We start from the raw sequence: 23,234 nt of genomic DNA, 5'->3' as shown, positions 1-23,234 counted from the left end.
GTAAGAACACAGACCAGATCTATTCAGAGTTCAGGTTAGATATAGGCTATTATTTTTCTACACCCCATTTTGTTATGGATTTAATTTTAAAAATTAGCTGGGAGGATATAAGCCTAATCATAGACGTAGATCTACCCATTTTTGTAGCGCGTTTAATGTGGGATGGGTACGTTTATTACTGGGACTGCATCTTGTCAACCAATCAGAGTGAGCAAAGTACCGGTACAATGTCGAACGAAGTGTTCTTGGACATGAACTCATTGTACCCCTCGGCAATGTCACACTACTCTTTGCCATGTGGGAACTATCGATGGCTTGAGAATCCTTGTGAGTTCCCCGACATTACCACCGTCGAGGACAATAGGCCACAAGAATGGTTTTTTGAAGTTGACGGTCACATTCCGCTGGCGCTTCACGACTCCGTCAAAGATTTTGTCTTTCCCTTTATCAATTGATTAGTGAGCAGTTGCTCTCTGAGCCCCTACAAACAATTAATAGTTAAAGATATGGGGATACTATGGTCTCCCTCCCAACAAATACTGATTGCTGCTTTTGACCCTATGGAGTATATTGTTGTTCACCATGTGCTTTTGCACTGGATGGTGAGCAATGATTTCAAGATCACCAAAATACACAGGGTCCTGCAGTTCAATCAGCGACCCTATTTGAAAACGTTTATCGACACCTTTGTCGATAAACGCTCTAGGGCAAACTCAAAGGTGGAGAAGGACATGTATAAGCTCATCCTAATTTCACCGTTTGGCAAAATGTGTGAAAGCGTTCGTAATAGATCTCACTGCGACGTCGTGACTGACCCTCTAGAGTGTGCACGAATTATTGCCGACCCCAATTTTACATCATTCACGAGCATAGAGACTGGCATGGTTCTTCTAAACAGGCAAAAGCGAAATGTAGTACTGAACGAGAATATAGCAGGCGGCAGTTCATTACTTGAAATTTCCAAAAAGCTCATGTTGTCGTTCTTTTACAATGTGTGCAAGGTGCAATGGCCACGGGAGGGGAGGTTCAAGTTTACTATGGTGATACAGATTCTCTGCTGTTAAAGGTAAATGGGACTGAATTGGATTTATTGGGTGATTTGCAAAATGGGGTGCACATCAGCTCGCGGATGGATTTCACCAACTGGAGTCCATCTCTCTACCCCGAGTTGGTGAAACGTCAAGCCCCCAACCAACTATTAATGTTAAAATCAGAGACGGGGAGTGATTTGATATCCAGGGGGTGTTCCCGGGCCCCAAAGTTTATTGCGTGAAAACTCATAATGGTGATGAAAAGAAGGCGTTTAAAGGGGTGCCTACAAATTTTGTAAAGAGCAATTTCAACATGAGCGTGTATAGAGATTTTGTAGAAAGTAGCCTAGTGCCGGGAGCAGAAGTGCTTGCAATTCGCTCTCTACAGTATAGAAATTATACTGTGAGAGTGGAAAAGAATGCAATGTCGTGTATATCCGACAAAGTCTATGTGCTCGAGAATGGTGTGACTGTCCTACCTCATGGCCATTACTGTATTTCAGACCGAGTTGAATGCATTGACTATTGCAATCAACTTTGTCTGGATAATTTAAACTAACCTGAACTAACCAAATAACCACCACCACCAACTCGCTCATATAATAAATACTCCAACATGTGCTCATCTTTTTATCCACCATGACCTAGTCTAACCACCTCAACTCAACTGTTCATCTAACCCAATCACTAACCAGCACTAACCCAACCACTAACCTGTAGCAGTGACCGGACAACTATTGTTTTTCCACCGCCGCTCCCGGGGGGGGGGTCCCGCCCGTGGCCGGCCCCTGCGGCTCCCGGGGGCTGGGGGGGGGGGGGTCCCGCCCGCGGCCGGCCGCCTGCGGCCTCCGCGGCTCCCGGGGGCGGGGGGGGGGTCCCACACCTTTAAATTCACCGTAATGTGTTCAACTGTGCTAGCAATTTCCAAGTGTGTTTTCTGTTTTGTCGTTGTTGTACAAAAAGTGTTTTTTGTTTTTTTTTTTACAGAAAAGTGTTTAATTTTACAATAATTGCTTTAAAATATTAAAAGAAAAGTGTTTGTACCGAAAAGTGTTTTTTTTTTAAAGAAAATAAGTTCTGCTGACGGACAAAGTGTTTTTTTTTATTTAATTGCTATAATTTCCGAGCAGTTCATGTTTAACAAATAGTTTTAATTTTTACCGGAGAAATTTTGTAAACTGTTCTTGTTGAACAAGTGTTATTTTTATTGTTGTGCAGTTCATGTTGACTGCAAATATTTGTTTTCATGCAGTGTCGAAATAAAAGCAGCCACGAAATATTGTTTTTTTTATTGTTCTTGAATAGATAGATTTATGTGGAAATTACTACTTATTCATTGAGCACGTATGAATTACAGTTAGTTGCAGTCCGACTGTTGTCAACAGCATGTATCAATTTAAAACACCCTTCAGATCGTTTCTGTGTGGTCCCTCAATGTCGGGGAAAACAACACTTTTAGCTAAAATAATTCAAAATTGTGATAAAATGTTTTTGGAAAAACCGAAAAAAATCTACTATTGCTATAGTATTTGGCATGAGTCCTATGATAAAATAAAAGATATTGACACAACCATACCAATACAATTCATACGAGGACTAGATGTTTTCATTAGTATTGAACCGAACTCGCGGCTGATTATTGATGATTTGGCTGAATCCGTTGAACAGTTCTCGAAGGAAATACTACAATTGTTCACTGTTCGCTCCCATCATGAACACATTTCCATAACTCTGGTTCTACACAATCTGTTTCATCAGAGCAAAGGTGTGCGAACCCTTGCTTTGAATTGCACCATCTATATTATCTATCGAGTCGTTCGTGATTCTAGCTCGCTAATAACTCTCAAAAAACAGATATAACCCCGTGCTCCGAAAATTATATTGTAAGCATAAACTCAGGCGCCTATCCAGCCCAATGGGTACAATTTTTTGGAACATAATAAGAGCACTCCCGAGGATCTACGTGTAGTCACCGACATTTTCAACAGTGAAATTACAGTATATCTTCCGGTGAACAGTAGAAAAGACTATTAGTCGCCATTATGACACTGAAGAAACTACACGAACAACGGCATCTGTTCTCCGTTTTAAGCACGTCAAAACCATTGCTTAGGAAGGCTATACTCAAACATTGGGTTGACAATGATTTCATTAATCTAATATCTGAACTTTGTTTAAATTTAACTGAGGGAAATGTTAAACTGCCAGAAGGTTTTACAAAACACACAAAGCAACATGTTTCCACGGTAGGTGATTTGTCTTTTAAAAAAAAGGGGAAAAATTTAAAAAGAGCACGGCTCCTTCAAGCAGGCGGTAGCTTTTTCACACTTTTACTACCGATAATTGCAGGACTTGTAAACAGTTTTCTCTAGAGAATGGCAAAACCCTATAAATTGACACCATTTGAACTTGTCCTCTCGCCCGTCGAACATTTTGAAGACAATCTAAGCAAATTCATTAACGATGAGAATATTGCCGATGACAAAAAACTGCTTTTACATCAAGATGCATTGCGACGTGTGGACAAACATAAACCATATCGTGAGAGACCCACTGTTGTCACTGACCCCTCTAAACAGGAAACATCTCCTCAAGATTCTGTAGCAGCATCATTAGAGAAGGAAGTGAAGTCAAGTTTATTGAAAATTGGAAATCTAGTAACACTGACCTATCGAGAACGGAGTAAAAGAGTTTTATCTTATATCATTTTGGAAGCTTGCAATAAAGTTTAAGTTAAGAGCACAAAGCCAAGAATTATAATTCTGGGAAAAAGTAATAATCTAGTTGATTTAATTTGTGATATGGTGACGAATCGTAAAGGAGTCATATCCTTTGACGATAATCTATACACCTTTCTGTGTGTATCAAACTTTCCCAAAAGTCTTATTGGCAATAAGCAAATTCGAAAGAAACTAAGAGAATATAGTCCTCCTCCTCCAAAACCATCATTTAAAAAAGAAGAAGATTCAATATTTGAAGACGATAGCAGCGTCATTGATTTTACAACACCTTTGGCTGCTAGTCAAAAGCGAAGACGAATTAATTCATCCACCAGTGTGCAAAAGGGGAGTGGTCTTTACACTACATGTCTACGCTCAAAATGGATGAAGTTCTGAAAGGTGTCTATGAAAATATTGGCGAAGCGGGAAGTTTAAGTTCCCCCAAAACGCTTTCCAAAGCTGTCTCCGGCACCACATTGAAAAATGCAAAAGAGTATCTAGAAAATGAACCGAGTTACACACTACATCGGAATCACAGGCTTCGCAGCAAACATTATCGACAAACTAAAGCCATTTTACCTCTGCATATAATGCAAACGGATCTTTAAGCTCTAGACGCACTTCAACAACCTCACAATGCGCCATACAGATATATTCTGGTGGCAATCAGTGTCCGTAGTCACTATCTCTATGGCGTTCCACTACGATCAAAGAGAGGTGGTGGAGTTGCTAGGGCCATTGAAAGTATTCTAGAACAGGATTCTTATAGAAAAATTCAATCGGATCGTGGTAGTGAATTTGTTAATACCCATGCACAAAAGGTTCTTTTGAAATATAATAAAATACTCTATCATAGTCACAGCCCGATAAAGGCTGCATTGGCTGGACGATTAATAAGAACGATTCGTCTATTAATTTCAAGATATTGCACATTGAAAAAAACACCGGCTTTTATTCATGATTTAGATAAAATCATGCAGACTTATAACCATCGACCCCATCGATCTCTGTCCAACTCATGCCCTCGGGGTGTTCACTACAATGAAAATACATTTTATGCTTTTCTATAGTAAAAATCCAATGGTGAAAAAGAGAAAAAAAAGAAGAAATTCAATGTTGGTGATACTGTTCGATTTAATAAAACAAGCAATATTCTTGAATACGGGAATTATTTATGGAGCACCGAACTTTGAAAAGTATCCAAAATTCTAGACACCAAACCCATGACATATCGACTGTGAAACAGAAAAGATGACGAGATTATTGTTGGTTTTTATGAGTATGAACTGCAAAACGTTAGGAACAGTAGTGACAGGTATCAAATTGAAAAGTTATTAAAGAGTCGTACACGCCATGATCAGAAACAGTTGTTGGTTTGCTGGCTAGGATAAAACTCAGATTTTGATTCTTGGGTCAGTGTTGAAGACATTAAAAATGCCCAATAATTTCTTTGTGAATTTAATGTCCAATGTTTCTGTACCTCTCTACCATCACCTGAATAAGTGATGATGGAATGAAGCTCTCGCCCACCATCAAAATTGATAATGGAAAATATGAAGCGGCTCTCGTCGACTGTATTCTCAAAAATACCTATGATATCCTGAGAAAGGATCGTAAATATGAAATAAAAATCAGACCCTATGATTGGCCGCCGCCACCAACAGGTGATCAAGAACAAATTCAAAAAATCAATTGGATGGATTAACCATATATTGAATTACCTTACGAGGAACTCACCTGTATGAATGATTTATGTCGTTCTATTAATAAAAGAATTTCCGCTCGTAAAAAGGGGGCTTTTCATTTCAACTATTCAAAGGAGGAGGGCAAGATATCTACATTAGTTCACCTATTGCCAGTGAAAAGGTTATTCTCAACGATAATCTAAAGTATGTTCTTGGCTTTAAGCTCAATATAATCAATAGTAAAAGTGCCGGAAACACTAATTTCATTTTTGCTGAATATCCGCCTGCCTTCTCCATTGACACCTGTGTATTTATATACGCTTCATTTGTGGAAACACCTCGGGTTAGTAATTCAAATGTTCCCCTCCTACGAGTTCTTGAACGAAAAACCAATCAAGAGCATATTCACCACTACAATATAAAGCATCTTCAGCATATTCCCGTAAACACTTCCTATTTGGAACTCTGTCAGTTAACACTAAGAACTGAATTAGGTGATCCAATAGCAATTTCAAAGGGTTTGGCTGTGATTACATGTCATTTTCGACCAATCGTTCAAAAGCAAGATGTCTAATAAAAGTGGTATTCACTTGTCCTGATATTGACTGCTATGTTAATACTCTTGGCCCGAGACAACAGGGCAATGGAATGGACTATTACAAAGGGCGCTCGTCAATGTCTGGCTATGGTCTTGGCAGTTGGTTTGCTAAGCTGTTTCGCTCTTCACTACCACTGGCTAAAAAATATCTTGTACCGACTGTGACAGATTTTTCATCCTCTACACTAAACGATTGGGCCTCTGGAAAGGATTTAAAAAAAAGTTCTTTGGAAAATCTTAGGTCCAGTGTGCGAACCCTTGGCAAGAAATTTAAACAAAGTGAAAAAGGTTTAAAAAGGTCAAGAAACAATGCATCACTCATCAGTCTCCACTCAGGTTGGAAACAAAAGACATCATCCCTCTTGTCAAAGAAAAGAAGGAAAAAGCGGACACGTTCTGTAAACAGAAGTCCCAGAAAGAAAATTGTCAGATCGAAACTAGATTTCTTCTCCTAAAATGTCCTACCTACCGCATAAGTATTCTCGACCTTCAATCACAACCGCATTGAATCTATTCAATGCTGAAAATGTTGATGTGAGTGTTAAGCATGGATACTATGAACAATTCTATCCACTACAACCCCTCTCCGATAATATCCACTTTCAAATTTATTCCAATGAAGACTACTTTATGAACATGTCTTCAACATTTATAGATTTGCAAATGAAAGTCCTGAAATCCGATAATACAATGCCAATTCGGGGCGATGGAATATCCTATGAAAATTGTGTATTACATAATTTATTTCGTCAAATTAGTGTCTACATCAATGGCACGCTGGTGAGCACAAGCAACAATCTCTCAAATTATACTAGCTATATGCAATTCATGCTGATGACACCCAAGTCATACAAGGAAATGAGAGGTACCTCCAATGGATATGAATATATTACTAATACTGATAGTACAGATGCACTTACAAATGCTACAACTAGTGAATTATATCTAGTTGGAAAAATATATCATGAAATATTTAATATACCCCAATGGATGCCGCCCAATGTTAAAGTGGATATAAAACTAACGCTTGCACCCTCCAATTTCATATTGAGAAAAGAACTTGCTGCCAATCCTGATGTAAGTCTCTCCCTCACCTCGGCAATACTTCATGTACGCAAACAACAGGTTATGAGTTCTGTTGCTTTGGCCGTGGAAAAACTGAGAGCCACTGGCAACAATATTAAACTACTTGTTCCTCATACAATCACCACTCCGCGTCATGTGGCCAGAGGCTCCGCACCTTCACCGATTCATCCTTTATCAAGGGTAAAATTCCGTCAAAACTTTCGTTGGCCTTCGTAAAAAGCACCAGTGTAATTGGATCATGGACTGAATTTCCGCATCAATTCGAGATGTTCGGACTTTCGTCTCTTGTGTGCAAAGTAAACGGCATCCCACTCTACAATCTATCTTTTGATAAATCCTATAGAACATTGTACGAGTTGACCATGCAAACTCTAGACCATGACTCTCAACTATTTGAAAATGGTATAACCCAAGATAGGTTTGCTAAAACACATGGTATCATTGTATTGGATTTGTTAGGTACACAGGATATGAGTATAGTACGTACGGGGAGTGTGCGTTTAGAGTGCACATTTGCCGACCCATTGGCTGAGAGTATTAGACTAATCTCACTAAATCAATATGAAACCTATTGGGAAATCACTCCCGAAGGCAGTGTTCTACTAAGCTTGGCGCCATGAACACCAGTCAAATAATCAATGTATTTAATATGGACCCCTACATGTCTCAGTACAAATCCTATTGTCTGCCCTCGGACTATCTTGGAAAAATTCAAAGTGTCAACAATACCATGATTATTGTTAATAGCAATCCGTCGACTGTGCTGACGGGTCATTGGCTGTGCATCTTTCAAACAATGAAGTCGATTGAATTTTTGATCCCCTTGGTCTACCCTATACATTCTACACACCTCACATCAGCAACTATATTGAGAGCAGTGGGAAAACTATTATTCAAAATCGGAAGAGGGTTCAGGATCTAACGACTAAAAGCTGTGGCTTCCATGCACTACTATATTTTTTGTTCCGATATCGCGGCTATACTTAGAAGCAGTTTCTCCACATTTATTTTTACAATCCCCGTCTGAACGACTTTCTAGTGGAAAAAAACCACTCAGACCTATTTAGTTTTGATTTCAGTGCCCTACGAGTAAACTGCATTAAAAATGTTTGTGAATTTGTTTACTAATAAAATGCATATATATATATATATACAACAATGTCTATAAATCTTCACTTTAGATTTCTTTATCTTCGGTGTATAGGCAAATGTCGTGAAGCCACTAATGCTGGTAAATCATTTGGATTCACTGTATATTGATCTTTATTGACTGCAAAGTCAGGGTCAAATTTTCTACATTAAAATGTAACTTCACTATTGTCATATCTCATTGTATAGTCAATGAAACTATTTGCATTCATATTATGAAATTCACGAGTTTCAATCTGTCTATTTGAAGCAATATCACATACAATGTTTTCAAATGGTGAATCACATTCGGTAACTGCCAAATAAAAATCACTTAGTTTATAATCATAGTAGGTAGTGTCATCGCAACGATGACATAGAAACCAGATTGTCTTGTTACCCCAACAGTTGAATCGTAGACCAGATTCCTCTTCCCAGAATAATTTAAATCCACGACGATAGCAATCTCGTAGCAATAAACTAAAATCACGTTTGGGATTCTTTTCAATCATAGCGGGGTAAGTATTCTCCCACTGATCACATTTATCATAGTGACAATTGGAGCAGAGGTGCCCTCTAGGATGAGAGTCACACACCTCCTCAAGACATGAATTACATCCTTTAATTTGTACTGCATAGCCTCTATGTAATTTACAAGGATTACATAATTTACACTTTTCACTATAGTCATCAATAATTGTACAATTCTCACATTGATTCCAACTGCCAAGAGTGTACATGCACAATGGACATATATAGAACATTTTTCGGTTTCCAATGTCAACTCACTCACAACTAAAACGAAACTAATCCTCGTCGTTCGATAAATTCAATGAGAGGGAAATGGGGGAGAGAGGAGTATCTCTATGACGTTATCTCTCTTGAATGATGGGGGGAGCCATCTACATTGAATCCATTGGTAATATTTTCAAAAGTATATCCACTATATGATTCTGCTTTGTTTCAATTAATATATCAATAAATTCAATATAAGCATTTGAATCACATTTTAAAAGTTTCATACAATAGTCCAATGGGGGAGAATCACTCCTCATTATATTGTCAAGAGTTCCCTGACAAGAGGATATCCTGCGTTGAATAGATAACTTGAGAAAAATGTCATCCAAAATCAAATGTTTTTCCATAAACACTAGATTTGATCTAATTCTCTCTTTCTCACATTTATTCATTTTTCAATCCTTTCACTCCGACTGCTGACTCTAGACTGATCCTGATTCGTTAGCTCTAACCATAAAAGAAAGAGAACATTTTCGATTTAGAAACAATTTTATTGAATAAATACAATAACAACAATAATACAGAGCATGTACAATTAACGATACTGTTTATTGTCTTCAATATGTTTCACCAATGCACTTAAAGCACATTGAAGTCTATTCACATGTGCTATATCAACTTTAGCGGCAAAACATAATTGATACTCCATTTTAAATTTGCTCAAGGATATCATATATCTTGCATATACTGCATCCCATTCCAGACAAAGGCGCGATCCTTTCGTAATTTCCACCGCAATGTTTGGTGCTCTTGTACTATTATCATCAACTCCACTATCAACTTCTAATAGGGTAAACATTCCACTCATCGCCATCACAAAAATATATCCAAATGAGTAAAGTCAAACTGTTCTTCTTCTCACTCCTTGAATTCTATTCACAGACTAATAAAACTATACCAAAAATCCTTTCTTTATATTCACTCCGCCACTACTATGTAAACAAGCCCTCTGATTGGCTGAGAAGGAAACACGTGATCTAACTGTTTCCGGGAAACTCTTTGGCTCGAGCAACAACAACAAATACTATTTCTGGATCATAACATTCACGATCGATTACGCAATCAAGTTCTCGGAAATTCACTTCCCCCTCGACTCCTAGATCAATAACATTGTTCCCGTTAGAATTCAATGCGCATGTGAAACCTTCCTTCCGGAGTTATTACACATAGAAACATCAAATAAATCGACCTTGGAAAAAGAGGTCATTGAGCGATTATGCAATCATTCTCCCTAGGGATTCCATGCCCATATATGGAGTCCCGTCAGTATTCTATGCCCATATAAGGAGTCCCGTCACGATCAATAGGGACTTCCTGAATCATGACTTTTCTACTCACCTAATCACCTTGGGTGGTTGGCTTTTGTTTTGATTCCAATAGATTCCCAATCATCTCAAATTCAAGTGTCATTATAGCTTCATTTTTAGTTGGTAAGATTTGATACACAGAAAGCTGATTTTGTCGACCTTTAGACACCGGAAGTGAAGTTTCTGTTTCTGAAAATAGGTGATTGTTTGTCTGTCTCTGAGACAGACAAACAAAATTGTAAATTGTAAAACATACAAGCAAAAATTGTAAATTGTCATATGTTTACGATAATTTTTTTCCCTGAATTCATGTAAAATAAAAAAAGTTTTGTTTACTATAAATCATGACTTTTTACTAGTTTTTACTAGATTTCGGGAAATTTACTAGATCCTCTAAATTTACTAGATTTTTTTTTACTAGATCTAGTAAAATCCTACTGACGGTGGCAACCCTGTTGAGGAGGGGACATCCCCTTTCATATACGGAATAATTTCTGTTCGTTTTAAGTTTTAATGTCGCTCCTTACTTTCAGTTTAAAAAAAAAACTTGTTTTTTTTTATTATTTAATCTAGCTTAGCAACAGCAACGAGAGTTTAACTGATGATTGAAAATTATCTTATAGGCAAATGTAATTACAGAAAAGAAAACAGGTCATTTATCTGGAAAGATAAATGGAAAGATAACACCTATCGCGTCATTTGCGCTTTACTAAAAGCAAATTATACTATACATTTTTATTTATTTATAATCTTTAAAAACGAAAAAGGAAAATAAAACAGAAAATCTTGAATTGGTGAGTTTCCAGGGATAATATCCTATATATTAAATATTCAGTTCATTTTCATTAGTTCGTTCCTGTCATCTTGATTATTACAATGTTCTATTTTTTGTCTGTCGTCGAAGTTTTTAAAAACAAAGCACACTGTTGTAATAAAATAATTTTCCCTAAAACAAAATTGCGCAATAGGATTTAGAACGATTACGGCAATCAGTGGAGGATCCAGGGGGCGCCCCCCCACTATCGTAGTCTAAAGTAGTATGATTTACTTAATTAACTCAAGTTTGCGTTAATTAAACTTGCTCGTAACGCAAGTTTATCGGATCAACTTATTTTGCCCCCCCTCTAAATTGTTTTTATGGGATCAGCCTATTTTGCACCCCCCCCCCGCTAAAAAATCCTAGATCCGCCCCTGATGGCAACAGGAGAGGGAAGAGCCAGCAGCTAAACTCCTCCTTGAAGTACTTTTTGTCCGTTTTAGGTTTGATTTGAATATTCAATTTAATTTTGAATATTTCAATATTTATTTATTTATCCATATCAGTATTAGTTATGTTTATGTTTGATATAATTATTTATTTTAATATCTCTTCGTTTTGGGTTTCATTTATCCTTTAATTGTAAATCTTGTGACTCTTTTCAGAGTTTCGGTTACTGTTTGCCCGAGTTGCTCTTTACTTACGTTACCACGAATTATTTGAAAAGATTAAGGCTGAGGCACTTTAGATTTTACATTGAAGGTAAGACAACAAAGCATAGGGGCTGAGTGGAGTATGACTGAACTCTGCCCATAGGAAATACTTGTAAAAGTACCTATCTTTTTTTTAATAATCCACTATAATGAAAGAGATAAATTAACGTTGCAATTATTACCCCAAATAAGCATTACTAGTAAATAAAAAGTTTACTTGATTCACATATTTTTCTTTCACACTTAAACGAAACGGCAGCACACTACCTGCACAACTTTACCTACACAACCCACACTTTACCTACACAACCTGTCAAACTACATACCAATCAGATATTGGCGGCTGATTATTCTTATATCTTTATGCAGTCACTTTTAACAGAGATTCGATCCTCCCAACTAACAGCGATAATGAACATTAAAGAATTATCTGAACAGTGTAGGGCTAGGGCCTGTTTGATCGTAGAGGGGATATAGTTGAAAGACATCTCTAGGAATTTCACTGTGTCAGGTTTAGCATATTAAAACAAATGAAGCTAGCGAGACTGATATGTATAGGTGGAGGGACGGATTTATTTTTAACATCCTTGGTTTGGTTACAAGGGATAGATAGGAACAAGTACCTTATTAAGTACCTGCCAGTAGCACAGGACCAAGATAGATATAGGGTCCTTGGCCTTTGAAACTGATAAGACTAGAAACCCAAGGCAGTACCCCAGAGAAAATTAGTACCGCCCTATATTCCATCTAGTGACGCCCAATTTAGCAGAAATGCTGTTAACATTTTTTTTGTTAAATCATAATCCACAATACCGTAAAAAGTTTTAATTACTCTAAGAACTTTATCAAAAGAAAAACGCAATATTCTTGTTTCTTAAGGTAGTAAGATTCCCTTCCTTAGCTTTAACAGTTAAATAACAAAAACAAGTTTTTTTTAACTGAAAGTAAGGAGCGACATTAAAAACGAACAGAAATTATTCCGTATATGAAAGGGGCTGTCCCCTCCTCAACGCCTCGCTCTTTATGCTAAAGTTTGACTCTGTCACACAACTTTATTTTTTAAAACAATAAAAAACTTTAGAGTAAAGAGGGAGGCGTTGAGGAGGGGACAGCCCCTTTCATATACGGAATAATTTCTGTTCGTTTTTAATGTCGCTCCTTACTTTCAGTTAAAAAAAACTTGTTTTTATTTATTTAACTGTTAAAGCTACGGAAGGGAATCTTACTACCTTCATATACGGAATAATTTCTGTTCGTTTTAAGTTTTAATGTCGCTCCTTACTTTCAGTTAAAAAAAACTTGTTTTTTTTATTTAATTTCTGAACGTTTTTAATTAATGAAGCTTTGATTTTGGCTCACCGTACATGAATAATTAAAATGAATCTTGAATATTAATTTTACTTGTTTTGGCTAAATGGCTTTCTCGAAATTTTGTTCTGACGTAACTTACGAATTAACTTACGTAACGAACTTTTATATTTGTATGTTTTATTACGTATATTAGGGAGTTTACCCCTAGTCAATATCTCGCGCTTTACGCTAAAGTTCGAATTTTGTTCTGATCACAAACCCCTGAATCACAAAGGCCGGTTAATTAGAATAGATAGCTCTTTTGAAAGTACTAAAAAAATACTTTAGCGTAAAGGGCGAGGTATTGACTAGCGGGCGAACCCCTCATATACGTAATCATTTCTGTTTGTTTTAACTGTCAATGTTTCTCCTTACTTTCGGTTGAAAAAACTTGATTTTTTAAATTAATTTCTGATCGTTTTTTAAATACTGTTGGGAAATCCGACGCCCCCTTCATAGAAATGTCTCTTTCCCCAAGAAAATATTCTCCTTGTAAAGATCCTGCCCCGTACCCCCCTCCTCTGACGCCCCCCACCAGAAAAAAATCCCTCCTGAAACGTTTGTATACTTCTTCCCATTAACCAATACTATATGTAATCAATGGGCAAAGTTCTTAACTTGCTGCCCTTCCTCCGGGAACTGTGGGGGATTAGATCATCTTCAAAGTCATATATATTAGATTTTCGGCTATGCTGAACAAAATAGCCATCTGAAAATTTTGATTGGGTGACTTCGTGGAAAAGATTAGCGTGGGAGGGGAGCCAAGTTGCCCTCCAATTTTTTTGATCACTTAAAAAGGGCACTAGAACTTTTAATTTCCGTTCAGATGAGCCCTCTCACGATATTCTAGGACTACTGAATCGATACGATCGCCCCGGGGGAAACATAAAAAATAAATAAATAAACACGCATCCGTTATCTTTCTTCTGGCAAAAAATGCGGAATTCCACATTTTTGCAGATAGGAGCTTAAAACTTCTAGAGTAGGGTTATTTGATACTCTGAATCTGATGGTGTTATTTTAATTAAAATTCTATTACGTTCAGGGGTAGTTTTCCTTTTTTGTGAAAATAAGGGAAAATTTATCAGCTCCGTAATTTTGATAGGTAAGACTAAACTTAAAGAAACTTATATATTTGAAATCAGCATAAAAATCTAATTCTATTGATGTATCTGTTGGTATCAAAATTCCGGTTTTTAGAATTTTGGTTACTATTGAGTCGGGTCGCTCCTTACTTAGGCCTACGTTTCGTTACCACGAACTGTTTGATAAAGAACTTTGTTTAGTTGATCAAAGGATTGTAATTGAACCAAACTAAGTTGGCTTCTGACATTGTGATTTTTTTTCTTATGAATTAAAGATGATAATAAAGAAGAAAAAACAAAAGACGTTAATGGGATGCATGAATAGTTAAAACATCATTAGTAATTGCCAATGATTTTTCAGTAGATTATCCTAATTCTGTTATATTGTAATTAAAAGATGGTAGCTCTTGTATATAAGAAAGTAAACAGTTTACAAAAGGTGAAAATAAAGTTCAGGGGACAATGAAGACATCAATAAATAAAGATTGATTTGAGTTTGGTTTCTTTCAGGTTATAGAAGAAACGACTGATGAACTGAGAGTACTTAAATCAACAAGAGAAATTGGCCGCTTCTGTGGAAAAACTAAATCAAACACTTTACTAAGATTTGCTGATTCAATATTCCTATTTTACTATTCTGACTATCCAAGAAAGGAAAACCAAGTCCGAATTCGAACATCTGTTCTTCCAAAACTCATAGCTGAAGATCGCTTTCCAGGACTGGCACATTCCATGAGTCCCACCATTCCAGAATATGTAGACTGTGATAAACTTATTCAATCTTGCAGTAAAGCTGGATGTACGATTACTTCACCGGGCTTTCCTGGTAGCTACATACGTGCAATTGCCTGTCGTTATTATATATCGTTCAACCAAGGAAGTCAGATTATGATAGGCGGTAACATCCTAGATAAGTATGATGTTGGCACAACGGAAGAAAATTGCAAAAAGTGTGATGGAAATGTTCAGCAGACGAAGTGCCCGAATGACAGAATATCCGTGTTTGAAGGAAGGCATGATTTTACCGAAGAAATTGTTAGATTTTGTGGGAAAGGTTCAATTCCCAAGGTAATTATTTTAGCGATTCCAATCAGATGTGTTTAACTCGAGTCTATATCGAGAGCATGTGACAGGGAAATGTGCACCGAAAGGTTGAAGCGGTAGATAAAAAGATTGCCTACCCTCCCTCCAAAAGACTACAACCTTACAAAGACTGTCAAAACAAATAAACTTAGCTTAGTAGTTGTAACTTAACTTGACCTGAGATTTAGATTTTTGTTGAAAAGGATATGATCAACAAATTTTGGTAAAAGAAAATGCAAACCATGTAAAAATAAGCGATAGTAAGCTTCATCCCCCCCCCCAAAAAAAGGGAGAATTTTTACAAAATCCCTTGTTACGAAGCTAAATTTGGTGATTTTATTCCTGGTAAAACAATCTAACATACATTTTAAAAGTTTTTTATGAATACTATTGAATCATTTCTGAGATTAGATACGGCTATTCTGTTGAGGAATAAGGTCAATTGATCCTTGACATTTCTAATTTCAACAAATTTAAAAAACAAAAATTGATATGTGCTAAAACCGTTTTACTTACACAATATACATTAACTGGTGCGGGATGTAACGACATATATTTCGTGCATTTGTATTTGAGTATCTATAATAAATAATCGGCAACACCAGGATGAAAAACCCCAGCCCTGAAGAACATTGGTTTACAAGTTCAGCATAATCACTACTCGGCCGGCAGCTTAACTTGACTTTGTATTGTACGTAAAAATTATGAGCCATTTCAATTTTTCCTGGAATCTATAGCCGCGTTTTCAGGCTCAGCGGGTTCGAACACGGGTTGTTTTCGTCTAGTTTCATCTTTCTAGTTTTTCGTATAGTTTCAGCGGGTTCGAAGTTTCAACCCCGTGTTTTCCTCGAGAACCCGCTTTGTGAAAACGCTTGATGTACTAGACGAGAACAACCCGTGTTCGAACCCGCTGAGCCGTGAACAACCCGTCTTCGAACACGGGTTGTTCTCGACTAGTGCATCAAGCGACACAAGCGTTTTCAGAAATCGGGTTCTCGAGGAAAACACGGGGTTGAAACTTCAAACCCGCTGAAACTAGACGAAACTAGACGAAAAACTTGAAACTACACGAGATCAACCCGTGTTCGAACCAGCTGAGCCTGAAAACGCAACTTTTGATACCAAATTTATTTTGTGTAAATTAAACATTGGTTCCCACATATATTGATTAAAAAGAGCAAAAAAAAAACAAATCTAGAATACAATTGACTCAATAGTAAGAATTTAGGCTACTTTCAGGTCTTTGTCGTCTATACACTACTGCTCGAAGTTGCGGCAGTAGCTACAACATAGTAAATAGCGAACCACAGCCCACAGTAACTAAAAGTTGAAAAAACGCGTTTTGAAAAAAAAACTCCCTAAAGAGAAAAAATTACCATAGGAAACTGATTCAGGAGTGGTAACTATTATTTCGGTTATCTTATAAGTAAAATTTTATTGCGAAAACAAATTTATGGTGATTACGAAAAAGCCTAAAGCTCCTCAAAAATGATTTTAAATTAAAATGACAAGTGTGCCATTGGAATCAGTATGGTTGAAAACCTTGTACATGAGAATTTCAGTCCTCCACCTCGAACAACAAGGAAAATTACTCTTTTGCAAGTGGGCTACCAGAACTCCATAGTATGATGCTTAAGGACTCATTTAAAACTATTGCTCATACAAGGTTTACCTGCGTGCATTTACCTGCTTTTTGTCAATTCTACCACTTATCGTCCTATTCCTTAAGAACCGTCTCGTATACTCCAATTCCCAGCTCCCTTAGTAAATTTCGTAAATTGTCAGCTCACCAGCAGGCTACTGCAACATTTGAAGGGCTAGCAGACTACCACACCGTCGTAGAGAGATGTTTAACGGCTCATTTCTATTGCTCACATATACGTACTTTTTATAAATTCTATTAAACAGTTCGTGGTAACGAACTGTAAGTAAGGTGTGACCCGGCTCAACAGTAACCGAAACTCTAAAACAAGGAATTTGATACCAATAGATGCATCAAAAGAATCAGATTTGTATGCTGATATTAAATATATAAGTTTCATCAAGTTTAGTTTTACTCATCAAATGCTACGCGCCTGAGAAAATTTGCCGTATTTTTGAAAAAAAGGGGGAATTTTTGCAAAATTCCTTGTTACGAAGCTAAATTTGGTGATTTTATTCCTGGTAAAACAATCAAACATACATTTTAAAAAATTGTTATGAATACTATTGAATCATTTCTGAGATTAGATACGGCCATTCTGTTGAGGAATAAGGTCAATGGATCCTTGACATTTCTAATTTCAACAAATTTAAAAAACAAAAATTGATATGTGCTAAAACCGTTTTACTTACCCAATATACATTAACTGGTGCCTTAGCCCCGAGGGCTTTGGGGGGGGGGGAGGGTGGTGTCATACTTAAAGACGTAATTTTCAAACCCTTCAACTACGTTCAACAAATGGCTATGTCAAAATTTTGATCGGAAGTGTTATGAGGAAATGATGGGCATGGGGGGGGGGGTAGCTCTCCGTTTACTATTGACTATTAATAAGGGCTCTAGTCCTCTGAATTCCCAATTGATGTTTCTACGACAGCAGCTTCAATAATAACCTTATATGCCCCCAGGGCATATAAGGTTGCCCTGCTGTGGGCTGTGGGGGGCTTGTCATCCTCAGACATAATTTCCGGACCTTTCAACTACGTTGAACAAAATGGCTATCTCAAAATTTTGATTGGATGCGTTTGGTGAAATGGTGGGTATGAGAGGGGGGTTACTTGTCTTCCAATCACTTTAGACTATTAAAAAGGGCACTAACCCTTTCAATTTTCAATCACATGAGCCCTTTTTGAAGTTTCTACGACAACGCTTTATATTAAAACCTTACATGCCCCCAGTGCATAACTTACAAACCATGTTTCTGAGGGGTGTGGGGGGTTGTCGTCCTCAAAGACTTAATTTCCAGAACTTTCAACTACGTTGAACAAAATGGCTATCCCAAAATTTTGATTGGATGTGATTGGGAAAATGGTAGGCGTGAGAGGGGCGTTATTTGCCCTCCAACCACATTCGACTATTAAAAAGGGCACAAGCCACTCTAATTTCCAATCGAATGAGCTCTTTCCGAAGTTTCTACGACAACTCCTTCGATAACAAAGTACCCTGGTCTAAAAGAAAAAAAATAATACAATGTGCACACATCGTTCTTTACTTAGGCAGCGCTATTGCGTTGCCTATGGTTACATAGAAAAAAAAGTTTTTCAACTGAAAGCAAGGAGCAACATTAAAATTTGAAAGGAACAGAAATAATTACGTATATGAAGGGGACTGCCCCCTCCTCTAAACCTTACTCTTTACGCTAAAGCTTGTGAGTACTTTTAAAAAAGCTTCTTGTCGTTCTAATTTTAACGACCTTTGTGTTTCAGGAGTCGTTCTTAAAGAATTGGGACAAAATTCAAGTTTCTGCGTAAAAAGCGAGGTTTTGAGGAGAGGGCAATCTCCTTCATATGCGTAATAATTTTCTGTTCGTTTAAGTTTTAATGTTGCTTCTTACTTTCTGTTGAAAAAAACTGTTTTTTTTTATTTAATTTCTTATCGTTTCTTAAATAATGCAAGGAAATCTGGCCTAACCTCCACGGATAAATCCTCCTCCACAGGAAAATATGCTCTAAACAATTCACTTCCGGTGAAAATTCATCCCGGACAATTACTCTTAACATCTCCACGCATAAAATTTAGACGGAAAAGAGAAAGCAAGACATATAGGAAGAATTTAATATAGGAATTCAGGGAAATTTCCCCAGCGTATAATTTCCCCTGACAAGTTCACCCCCTGTTAACTTCCATCCTTATTGAAAATTCACCCATGGAAAAACCCCCAGAAGAAATTCGTCCCCCGCTCGAAAGTGTATACATACTTCCCAATAAAAAATACTATTCCTAAACAATGGGCTAATTGTATAACTTAAAGAGCTTTCCCATGGGGCTTTTTTTTTGGGGGGGGGGGAGGGGTATGTCATATCCAAAGACAGCTATTGGGCCTTTCAACTATGATGAACAAAATGGCTATCTAGAAAATTTGATCGGACGATTTTGGGAAAAATGGGGGGAGGGGACCTAGTTACCCTCCAATCTTTTTGGTGACTTTAAAAGGGTACTAGAACTTTTAATCGTCATTCAAATGAGCCGTTTCACGATATTCTAGAACCATTGGGTCGATACGATTACCCCTGGAAAAAAAAATAATAAACACGCACCCGTGATCTTCCTTCTGCCAAAAAATACAAAATTCTAGATTTTTGCAGATAGGAGCTTGAAACCTTTACAGTGGGGTTTCTGATACGCTGAATTCAATGGTGTAATTTTCTTTAAGATTCTAGGACCTTTAGGGGGTGTTTCCGCCTTTTTCAAAAATCAGGCAAATTTTTTCAGGCTTTAATGAGTAAAGCTAAACTTTATGGAACTTATATATTTGAAATCAGCACAATATGTCAATTTTTTTGATATATCTATCTATTGGTGTCAAAATTCCGTTTTTTAGAGTTTCAGTTACTATTGAGCGGTATCGCTCCTTACTTACAGCTTGTTACCACGAACTGTTTGACTAATCATGAAATTTCCTTTTCAGAACCAAAACGAGATACAGTCATTGGATTAAGCTCATTGTGCAAAAGTGATACCAAATTAAACAAAAAAAGGCATAATCTAAAGACGCTCAATTTTTATACTGTAAACATTAATCTTAATCTGTTTGCTTTTACTGTTCCAAAACTCCTAATTGTTTTGTGTTTTCAGTAAAGGGCTAGTTTTCATTTGTGGGTTTATTTGCACTAGTTTTATCGACATATGTTAGATAGACTTCGAAGCAATAATTCTTGTTCGTTTTAAGGTTCAACTTCACTAATTACTTCCCTCAAAAAAGCTTGTTTTTTAAATTAATTTTTCAAAGAAAAGAAACTGTCTAAAATCACACAAACAGTAAAAGATTTGCCAAATATAAAAGATAATCTAAATGCAAAGACTGATCTGGGAAATACATAATTCTATAAATTTTATTTTATTAATTACTCAGTTGCATCAAGACTGAACCTATCATAGGCAGCGCGCTAGCGCTGCCTAAGTAAAGAACGATGTGGTCACAATGTTCTTCTTCTTTCTTCGACAGGCACTTCGTATCGAAGGAGTTGCCGTAGAAACTTCGAAAAGGGCTCATTCAATTAGAAATTGGGGTGGCTATATGGAAGGGGTCGTCGTAAAGACTTCAAAAGGGGCTCTTTCGATTGGAAATAAAGAGTTCTAGGGCCCTTTTTAATAGTCGAAAGTGATTGGAGGGCAACTAGCCCCCCCCCCTCACGCCCATCATTCCCTCAAACACATCCAATCAAAATTTTGAGATAGGTATTTTGTTCAACGTAGTTGTGTTCCACTTTGAAATTGTGTTTATGAGGAGGACACTCCCCCACAACCCTCGTGGCAAGGGTTTTAAGCTATAGCCTGGGGGCATATAAAGTCTTTAAAGAAGGCGTTGTCGTAAAAACTTCAAAAAAGACTCATTCGACTGGAAATTCAAAGGGCTAGTGCCCTTTTAAATAGTCGAAAGTGATTGGAGGGCAACCAGCCCCCCCACGCCCATCATTTCCCCAAATACATCCAATCAAAATTCTGAGATAGCCATTTTGTTCACCGTAGTTGATTTCCAGATAGAAAATATGTTTTTGAGGAGGACACTCCCCCACAGCCTTTAGGGCAAGGGTTTTAAGTTATGCCCTGGGGGTATATAAGGTTTTTAAAGAAGTCGTTGTCGTAGAAACTTCTAAAAAAGCTCATTCGATTGGAAATTCAAAGGGCTAGTGCCTTTTTTAATAGTCGAAAGGGATTAGAGGGCAACTAGCCCCCCCCCCACGCTCATCATACCCCCAAACACATCCAATAAACATTTTGAGATAGCCATTTTGTTCAGCGTAGTTGATTTTCAGATAGAAAATACAATTTTGAGGACACTCCCCCACAACCCTCAGGGCAAGGATTATAATTTATGCCATGTGAGCATATACGGTTTTTATTGAAATCTTTATCGTAGAAACTTGAAAAATGTCTTAGTCGATTGGAAACTCAAATGGATAGTTCCCTTTTTAAATGTCGAAAGTGATTTAAGGGCAACTAACCCCCCTCTCACGCCCACCTTTTCCTCAAACACATCCGATCAAAATTTTGAGATAGCCATGTTGCTCAATGTAGTTGAAAGTTTTGGAAATTAGGATGACTACCTCTCCCCCCACAGCCCTCAGGGCAAGGGTTGTAAGTTATGCCCTGGGGCATATAAAGTTTTTATCGAGAGATATGTCGCAGAAACTTCAAAAGGGCTCATTCAATTGGAAATTGAAAGGGCTAATGCCTTTTTGAATAGTTGAAAGTGATTGGATAGCGACTAACGTCCCTCTCACGCCCGCCATTTTCCAAAACACATCCAATCAAAATTTTGAGTTATCCATTTTTCTCAATGTAGATGAACATTCTAGAAATAATGTCTTTTAGGATGATAACCCCCTGAGAGCCCTCAGTGCAAGGGTTGTAAGTTATGCCCTGGGGGCATATAAGGTTTATATAGAAAGTTGTTGTGTAAATCATAGGCAGCAGGATCGCTCCTAAGTAAGGAGCGGGGACACTCGAGAAGAAGACAAGAAATGGGGACTAAGTAAAGAAGAGGACACTCCCCCACAACCCTCAGGGCAAGGGTTTTAAGCTATGCCCTGGGGGCATATAAGAACGATGTTGGCACAATGTATTATTTATTAATTTTTTCCTTTAGAGCAGGGCACTTTGTATCGAAGAAGTTGTCATAGAAACTTCGAAAAGCGCTCATTCAATTGGAAATTGGAATGGCTTGTGCCCTTTTTAATAGTCGAAAGTGATTGGAAGGTGACTAACATCCCTCTCACGCCCACTATTTCCCCAAACACTTCCAATCAAAATTTTGAGATAGCCATATTTTTTAACGTAGTTGAAAGTTCTGGAAATTCGTTCTTAGAGGATGACAACCACCCTAACAGACCTTAGGGTTAGGGTTGTAATTTATGCCCTGGGGGCTTGTAAGGTGCTTATAGAAAGCGTTGTCGTTTCCAAAAGGGCTCATTCGATTTGAAATCGAAAGGCCTAGTGCCTTTTTTAATAGTCGAAAGTGATTGGAAGGCTTGACATTTTTATAGTAAAGATCGAAGTGGGTATAATGTATTATTTTTTGGTGTTGTTGTTGTTTAGACCAGGACACTCCCCAACAACTCTCAGGGCAAGGGTTTTAAGTTATGCTCTGGGCGCATATAATGTTTTTACTGATGGTGTTCTCATAGAAACTTCAAAAAATGCCAATTCGATTGGAAATTCAAAGGCTGGTATCCTTTTTAACAGCCGAAAGTAATTAGTAATATTTTTTGTTGTCGTTGTTGATTATATCAGGGCACTTCGTATCGAAGGAGTTGTCGTGGGAACTTCGAAAAGGGCTCATTCGATTGAAAATAGAAAGGGCTGATGGCCTTTTCAATAGTCGAAAGTGATTTGAGGGTTACTAATCCCTCTTCCACGCCAACCCTCCCATTTCTGCTCTTAAAATTTAATCAAATCAATATAGCGTAAGTGCATCCAAGCTATTAAACAAAGTAAACAGATTTTTTTGCGAATGGTATCAAGTTTTCAATTTCAGGTCCACTAGAGGAGGTATGAAACTAAATTAAATACTACTGTTTGTGTCCAGATTTTTAAAATGGTGTATGTTGTTAAAAATTGCTGAAAATTTTTCTCCAGCATACAAATAGCAGGCCAAACTATAAAGTCTTAAAAAAACTAAAATATTTAAAGTATTATGTTCTCTTTCCCTGAACAGACTATGTCAATATAAAACGAACAGAAATTAATTAAAA

At 37.3% G+C, this 23,234-nt stretch overlaps 1 protein-coding gene across 1 annotated transcript in view; it reads left to right on the top strand.

The window, feature by feature from the left end:
- The window catches only part of LOC148954536 (uncharacterized), a 149,988-nt gene that overhangs the window by 23,884 nt on the left and 102,870 nt on the right, over positions 1-23,234 (top strand). The window contains exon 3 of the mRNA XM_089087137.1: positions 14,769-15,326. Within this exon, the coding sequence (XP_088943263.1) occupies positions 14,769-15,326 (558 nt within the window). The remainder of the gene's footprint in view (positions 1-14,768; positions 15,327-23,234) is intronic.

This window comes from Artemia sp. Qi Xiang Cuo, chromosome 3 (assembly GCF_049724085.1).
Source record: "Artemia sp. Qi Xiang Cuo chromosome 3, ASM4972408v1, whole genome shotgun sequence".
NCBI classification, from domain to species: Eukaryota; Metazoa; Arthropoda; class Branchiopoda; order Anostraca; family Artemiidae; genus Artemia; species Artemia sp. Qi Xiang Cuo.
The sequence above is the reverse complement of the archived record's forward strand: the minus strand, read 5'-3'. Positions and strand labels throughout refer to the sequence as shown.